We start from the raw sequence: 8,572 nt of genomic DNA on the forward strand, positions 1-8,572 counted from the left end.
TCTCTACCTGGTCTTGTCTCTGATCTTGTCTCTCTGTCTCTCTACCTTGTTTTGTCTCTCTACCTTGTCTTGTCTCTGATCTTGTCTCTCTACCTGGTCTCGTCTCTCCACTTCCACAGAGGATGCAGCCACGTCCATGTACAGCGCTCCGTGCACTCACAGCCAGTGAGACAGCAGCGGTCGCTAGGCAACCAGAGCACAGGTAACCTGGGGGGGGGGGTGGGATTGGGGGTAACCTGGGGATGGGGTTGGTTTCAACCTTGGGTTGTGCTGTATGCGTGAGTGGTGTGTGTGCTGTATGTGAGTGCTGTATGTATGTATGTGAGTGCTGTGTGTATGTATGTATGTGAGTGCTGTATGTATGTATGTGAGTGCTGTGTGTATGTATGTGAGTGCTGTGTGTATGTATGTGAGTGCTGTGTGTATGTATGTGAGTGCGGTGTGTATGTATGTGAGTGCTGTGTGTATATATGTGAGTGCTGTGTGTATGTATGTGAGTGCTGTGTGTATGTATGTGAGTGCTGTGTGTATGTATGTGAGTGCTGTGTGTATGTATGTGAGTGCTGTGTGTATGTATGTGAGTGCTGTGTGTATGTATGTGAGTGCTGTGTGTATGTATGTGAGTGCTGTATGTATGTATGTGAGTGCTGTGTGTATGTATGTGAGTGCTGTGTGTATGTATGTGAGTGCTGTGTGTATGTATGTGAGTGCTGTGTGTATGTATGTGAGTGCGGTGTGTATGTATGTGAGTGCTGTGTGTATGTATGTGTGCTGTGTGTATGTATGTGAGTGCTGTGTGTATGTATGTGAGTGCTGTGTGTATGTATGTGAGTGCTGTGTGTATGTATGTGAGTGCGGTGTGTATGTATGTGAGTGCTGTATGTATGTATGTGAGTGCTGTATGTATGTATGTGAGTGCTGTGTGTATGTATGTGAGTGCTGTGTGTATGTATGTGAGTGCTGTGTGTATGTATGTGAGTGCTGTGTGTATGTATGTGAGTGCTGTGTGTATGTATGTGAGTGCTGTATGTATGTATGTGAGTGCTGTGTGTATGTATGTGAGTGCTGTGTGTATGTATGTGAGTGCTGTATGTATGCATGTGAGTGCGGTGTGTATGTATGTGAGTGCTGTGTGTATGTATGTGAGTGCTGTGTGTATGTATGTGAGTGCTGTGTGTATGTATGTGAGTGCTGTGTGTATGTATGTGAGTGCTGTGTGTATGTATGTGAGTGCTGTATGTATGCATGTGAGTGCGGTGTGTATGTATGTGAGTGCTGTGTGTATGTATGTGAGTGCTGTGTGTATGTATGTGAGTGCTGTATGTATGCATGTGAGTGCGGTGTGTATGCATGTGAGTGCTGTGTGTATGTATGTGAGTGCTGTGTGTATGTATGTGAGTGCTGTGTGTATGTATGTGAGTGCTGTGTGTATGTATGTGAGTGCTGTGTGTATGTATGTGAGTGCTGTGTGTATGTATGTGAGTGCTGTGTGTATGTATGTGAGTGCTGTGTGTATGTATGTGAGTGCTGTATGTATGCATGTGAGTGCTGTATGTAGGTATGTGAGTGCTGTGTGTATGTATGTGAGTGCTGTGTGTATGTATGTGAGTGCTGTGTGTATGTATGTGAGTGCTGTGTGTATGTATGTGAGTGCTGTGTGTATGTATGTGAGTGCTGTGTGTATGTATGTGAGTGCTGTGTGTATGTATGTGAGTGCTGTGTGTATGTATGTGAGTGCTGTGTGTATGTATGTGAGTGCTGTGTGTATGTATGTGAGTGCTGTGTGTATGTATGTGAGTGCTGTGTGTATGTATGTGAGTGCTGTGTGTATGTATGTGAGTGCTGTGTGTATGTATGTGAGTGCTGTGTGTATGTATGTGAGTGCTGTGTGTATGTATGTGAGTGCTGTGTGTATGTATGTGAGTGCTGTATGTATGTATGTGAGTGCGGTGTGTATGTATGTGAGTGCTGTGTGTATGTATGTGAGTGCTGTGTGTATGTATGTGAGTGCTGTGTGTATGTATGTGAGTGCTGTGTGTATGTATGTGAGTGCTGTGTGTATGTATGTGAGTGCTGTGTGTATGTATGTGAGTGCTGTGTGTATGTATGTGAGTGCTGTGTGTATGTATGTGAGTGCTGTGTGTATGTATGTGAGTGCTGTGTGTATGTATGTGAGTGCTGTGTGTATGTATGTGAGTGCTGTATGTATGTATGTGAGTGCTGTGTGTATGTATGTGAGTGCTGTGTGTATGTATGTGAGTGCTGTGTGTATGTATGTGAGTGCTGTGTGTATGTATGTGAGTGCTGTATGTATGTATGTGAGTGCTGTGTGTATGTATGTGAGTGCTGTGTGTATGTATGTGAGTGCTGTGTGTATGTATGTGAGTGCTGTGTGTATGTATGTGAGTGCTGTGTGTATGTATGTGAGTGCTGTGTGTATGTATGTGAGTGCTGTATGTATGTATGTGAGTGCTGTGTGTATGTATGTGAGTGCTGTGTGTATATATGTGAGTGCTGTATGTATGTATGTGAGTGCTGTATCTATGTATGTGAGTGCTGTGTGTATGTATGTGAGTGCTGTGTGTATGTATGTGAGTGCTGTGTGTATGTATGTATGTATGTGAGTGCTGTGTGTATATATGTGAGTGCTGTATGTATGTATGTGAGTGCTGTATGTATGTATGTGAGTGCTGTATGTATGTATGTGAGTGCTGTGTGTATGTATGTGAGTGCTGTGTGTATGTATGTGAGTGCTGTATGTATGTATGTGAGTGCTGTATCTATGTATGTGAGTGCTGTGTGTATGTATGTGAGTGCTGTGTGTATGTATGTATGTATGTGAGTGCTGTGTGTATATATGTGAGTGCTGTATGTATGTATGTGAGTGCTGTGTGTATGTATGTGAGTGCTGTGTGTATGTATGTGAGTGCTGTATCTATGTATGTGAGTGCGGTGTGTATGTATGTGAGTGCTGTGTGTATGTATGTGAGTGCTGTGTGTATGTATGTGAGTGCTGTGTGTATGTATGTGAGTGCTGTGTGTATGTATGTGAGTGCTGTGTGTATGTATGTGAGTGCTGTGTGTATGTATGTGAGTGCTGTGTGTATGTGAGTGCTGTGTGTATGTATGTGAGTGCTGTGTGTATGTATGTGAGTGCTGTGTGTATGTATGTGAGTGCTGTATCTATGTATGTGAGTGCTGTATGTATGTATGTGAGTGCTGTGTGTATGTATGTGTGCTGTGTGTATGTATGTGAGTGCTGTGTGTATGTATGTGAGTGCTGTGTGTATGTATGTGAGTGCTGTATGTAGGTATGTGAGTGCTGTGTGTATGTATGTGAGTGCTGTGTGTATGTATGTGAGTGCTGTATCTATGTATGTGAGTGCTGTGTGTATATATGTGAGTGCTGTATGTAGGTATGTGAGTGCTGTGTGTATGTATGTGAGTGCTGTGTGTATGTATGTGAGTGCTGTGTGTATGTATGTGAGTGCTGTGTGTATGTATGTGAGTGCGGTGTGTATGTATGTGAGTGCTGTGTGTATGTATGTGAGTGCTGTATGTATGTATGTGAGTGCTGTGTGTATGTATGTGAGTGCTGTGTGTATGTATGTGAGTGCTGTGTGTATGTATGTGAGTGCTGTGTGTATGTATGTGAGTGCTGTGTGTATGTATGTGAGTGCTGTGTGTATGTATGTGAGTGCTGTGTGTATGTATGTATGTGTGCTGTGTGTATGTATGTGAGTGCTGTATGTATGCATGTGAGTGCGGTGTGTATGTATGTGAGTGCGGTGTGTATGTATGTGAGTGCTGTGTGTATGTATGTGAGTGCTGTATGTATGTATGTGAGTGCTGTGTGTATGTATGTGAGTGCTGTGTGTATGTATGTGTGCTGTGTGTATGTATGTGAGTGCTGTATGTATGTATGTGAGTGCTGTATGTATGCATGTGAGTGCTGTATGTATGTATGTGTGCTGTGTGTATGTATGTGAGTGCTGTGTGTATGTATGTGAGTGCTGTGTGTATGTATGTGAGTGCTGTATGTATGTATGTGTGCTGTGTGTATGTATGTGAGTGCGGTGTGTATGTATGTGAGTGCTGTGTGTATGTATGTGAGTGCTGTATGTATGTATGTGAGTGCTGTGTGTATGTATGTGAGTGCTGTGTGTATGTATGTGAGTGCTGTATGTATGCATGTGAGTGCGGTGTGTATGTATGTGAGTGCTGTGTGTATGTATGTGAGTGCTGTGTGTATGTATGTGAGTGCTGTGTGTATGTATGTGAGTGCTGTGTGTATGTATGTGAGTGCTGTATGTATGCATGTGAGTGCTGTATGTAGGTATGTGAGTGCTGTGTGTATGTATGTGAGTGCTGTGTGTATGTATGTGAGTGCTGTGTGTATGTATGTGAGTGCTGTATGTATGTATGTGAGTGCTGTGTGTATGTATGTGAGTGCTGTGTGTATGTATGTGAGTGCTGTGTGTATGTATGTGAGTGCTGTGTGTATGTATGTGAGTGCTGTATGTATGTATGTATGTGAGTGCTGTATGTATGTATGTGAGTGCTGTATGTATGTATGTATGTGAGTGCTGTATGTATGTATGTGTGCTGTGTGTATGAGCCCGGCAAAAAACAATCCCTTACCTCCTCGTGGTGGCGGATGGCAACGCTGTGATGGGCAGTGCCGCGGGGGGAGGGCCAATTTAGATTGACCATTCCTCTCATGGCATTTGTAACCACCATAGCGGCCAATTGGGGGCTCTGGACGGGTGCGAGGGGCTGGTAACCCCTCCACCTTCAATTGATCACCACAAACCACTTAAATATATCTACTTGATAAGCTTATTCTGGAGTCCCCGAGGGGACCGGCGTTTATGACGTCTCCTGGTCAAACCCCATTTGCCGGAGCCAGGAGATTGAATCTTTACCCTCGGGGCTCCTCCAGAAACAACAGAAAGCCACTTTGGATGGCCACGTGTAATGTTCGAATGGCCACTGAGGAGGAGAGGCTGCCACTCCTTCGTCGGGAGCTGGACCGGTACCGCCTGGATCTCTGTGGATTTCAGGAGGTCCGGTGGACTGGCTCTGGCTCCTGCCATCATTAGGGGTGGACAGTCCTCTACTCGAGGCAGGAGACTGACAAACAACAGGGAGTAGCTCTTCTTCTGAACAAAATAATGAATGGGGCATGGGAGCGTGGTGGTGAGGTGTGGGATGCGGTAAGCCCCAGACTACTTTGGGCTCGCCTTCCCATAAGCCGGAGGCGAGGAGTGGTGATCGTGGTTACTTATGCCCCCACCGAAGACGAACATCCATGGAGGGATGCAGGCAAGGCCGATGAGTCAGGTGGCTTCTATGACCTGTCACAGGTGCTAGCTAAAGTGGCCCCTCGGGATAGAGTCATCTTGTTGGGTGACTTCAATTCCCGAGTTGGTCATGATGCTGGCACCTGGTCTGGAGTGATTGGAAGGCATGGGCCAGATAAGCTCAATAACAACGGTAGGAAGCTGCTAGATTTTTGTGCAGCCCATGGGCTTGTAATTACCAACACGCTGTCCTGGCATCGGCACATCCACACAACATCATGGATGCATGCCGGGTCCAAGCAAGAACATCTGCTGGACTACATTGTGACAGAACAGCGGATGCGGGCCCATGTCCTTGACACCAGGACCTACCGTGGAGCTGATCTGCCCACTGACCATCGACTTGTCATCCGTAAGTCACCCACCAACAACAACGGAGGGGGGAGGAGCGATGCTCACAATAAAGAGCGGAGCGCCGGGTGGCTAAAGCACAGCAAGTTGGCACAGTAGGGGGCACAGGTGGTGCATCAGCCAGTCATCTCAGTCATCCAGTCAGTCGACCCGTGGCACCTGGGTCTGCCCCGTGACCTCCTGCCAGCGGGCATTCGACACTTCACGTGGCCTCAAGGTGCACATAGCCTGGCACAAGCGTCGTGGTGTCGTCACCACCACTTAGTGGCGAATGGCGGTTGTTGTTGTTGTGTGTATGAGTAGTGTCCCTGTGCCGTATGTGAGTGCTATATGTATGAGTGAGTGGTGTATATTTGCTGTGTGTGAGTGAGTGAGTGCTATATGTGAGCGCTGTACGCGATTGCTGCGCGTATGCGTCTTGTGCGAGTCCCATCTCGCCCCAGCTCACCCTCCGGTGTGCTCCGACAGGAAGCCTCAGCACGCGGCCAGCCAACTCAACGCTGCCACCGCTCTGCGGCTTCTTCCTAGTGTAATAAAGCTCGTTGAGGCGACTTCTGGAATCCGTCTTTTATTCAACTTATATTACAGTTTGCTTCACGCTGCTGACAGACAGCGTGAGAGGGACAGATATTGAGAGAGAGAGACGCACTGCCACGTGGCAACTCGGAGCCCCGCTCCCGCGTGGCCCCCTTCCTCTGTTCGTTACCGTTCTGACCACGTGTCGTTCGTCTCCACCCCTATTTAGTACCCGGATCACGTGGTACGTTTCCGCCAATCCTCGTTAGCCTGCATGGAAACTTCCAGGCTCCCTCGTCAGCTCCCGGGACCACGCCCCTGACTCATCTCCCCATTGGCTGTGGCCAAAGCCAGCAGAACCAATCCTTACAGCTGTCACCTTTCCATCACGTCAGGGCCATGCCCCTAGGCTTCCCCCCATTGGCTGTAAACCAGGACCGGCAGAGCCAATCACCATGACGAGTTGTGATGCGTCAGTGAGCCGGATGTATCCTCATATTACACTAGTGTTGCCTCCGAACATCGCTTGTGTATTGAACGTCGCTTGTGTATTGAACGTCGCTTGTGTATCGAACGTCGCTTGTGTATTGAACGTCGCTTGTGTATTGAACGTCGCTTGCGCATCGATGTGGCAGGACGTGCAGCTACCCAATAAAAAAAAACTTTCGGTGCGGCATGGCCGTAGACCTCCGGGACCTGGTGCTTGGCGTGTGTGTTTTTTTGGTTGTTTTTTTACAGCCTCCGTTTGCTTTGTAAACTCACGAGGCTCGTGTTGATGTTGTCGTCATTGTTGTTTACTTGAACGAGGTACATTCCCACCCGCTGACTGTCGCGATAATGATAGCTTGCTCGACGGAGTGGCGGGCTCGTCGTCGTCATCGTCGTCTGGAAATTTGTAGCGGACAAATAACTCTGGACGCGTGTTTATAGAGACTCGTAGAGACCCATAGACCCACAGACACCCATAAAGACTCATACTCAGAGACCGATAGACCCATAGACAGCCATAGAGACTCATACTCATAGAGACCCATAGACCCACGGACAGCCATATAGACTCATACTCATAGAGACCCATAGACCCACAGACAGCCATATAGACTCATACTCATAGAGAGTTGCATTTTTATTTTATGTTTTTAGTTTTCTATTTTATTTTTTATATTTTATTTTTCTATCTACGTCACTTTACCGAAAGAACCAATTGTATTGCTACTCGAATGTATCCATCATTTCACGAGGGTCGTGTTCACATTTGTGCACAAGGGGGCGATGCTGCTGCAGCTGCTGCTGCTGCTGCTACTGCGACTGCCATGTGATTTGTAAACACGATATGTTGAACTTCTTTCACACCGTACGTAGCCAACCGTGCTGAATAGGAGATTATTCCGAATGAGTGTGCTGTTGAACAGGGGGATCATACAAACTCCACTCACTCTCACTCTGTAGAACAGGGGGAGATCACACAAACTCCACTCACTCTCACTGTAGAACAGGGGGAGATCATACAAACTCCACTCACTCTCACTGTAGAACAGGGGGAGATCACACAAACTCCACTCACTCACTCTGTAGAACAGGGGGAGATCATACAAACTCCACTCACTCTGTAGAACAGGGGGAGATCATACAAACTCCACTCACTCACTCTGTAGAACATCGGGAGATCATACAAACTCCACTCACTCTGTAGAACATGGGGAGATCATACAAACTCCACTCAATCTCGCTCTGTAGAACATGGGGCAATCGTACAAACTCCACTCGCTCTGTTGAACAGTGGGATCAGACAAACTCCACTCACTCACTCTGTAGAACAGGGGGAGATCACACAAACTCCACTCACTCACTCTGTAGAACAGGGGGAGATCACACAAACTCCCCTCACTCACTCTGTAGAACAGGGGGAGATCACACAAACTCCACTCACTCTGTAGAACAGGGGGAGATCACACAAACTCCACTCACTCACTCTGTAGAACAGGGGGAGATCACACAAACTCCACTCACTCTGTAGAACAGGGGGAGATCGTACAAACTCCACTCACTCACTCTGTAGAACAGGGGGAGATCACACAAACTCCACTCACTCACTCTGTAGAACAGGGGGAGATCACACAAACTCCACTCACTCTGTAGAACAGGGGGAGATCACACAAACTCCACTCACTATCGCTCTGTAGAACAAGGGAGATCATACAATCTCCACTCACTCTGTAAAACATGGGGATATCATACAAACTCCACTCACTCTCGCTCTGTAGAACAGGGGGAGATCATACAAACTCCACTCACTCTGAAAAACAGGGGGAGATCATACAAACTCCACTCACTCTCACTCC

General features: G+C 47.0%; 1 protein-coding gene across 1 annotated transcript in view; it reads left to right on the plus strand.

Annotated features, from left to right (window-relative positions):
- The window catches only part of LOC144737222 (pregnancy zone protein-like), a 58,970-nt gene extending 52,045 nt beyond the window's left edge, over nt 1-6,925 (plus strand). The window contains exons 35-36 of the mRNA XM_078619943.1: nt 120-202; nt 6,183-6,925. Of these exons, the coding sequence (XP_078476069.1) occupies nt 120-169 (50 nt within the window). The 3' untranslated portion in view covers nt 170-202; nt 6,183-6,925. The remainder of the gene's footprint in view (nt 1-119; nt 203-6,182) is intronic.
- The last annotated feature ends 1,647 nt before the right edge of the window (nt 6,926-8,572 follow it).

The sequence above is a fragment of the Lampetra planeri genome, chromosome 66, assembly GCF_965212315.1.
Source record: "Lampetra planeri chromosome 66, kcLamPlan1.2.h2, whole genome shotgun sequence".
Taxonomy (NCBI): Eukaryota; Metazoa; Chordata; class Hyperoartia; order Petromyzontiformes; family Petromyzontidae; genus Lampetra; species Lampetra planeri.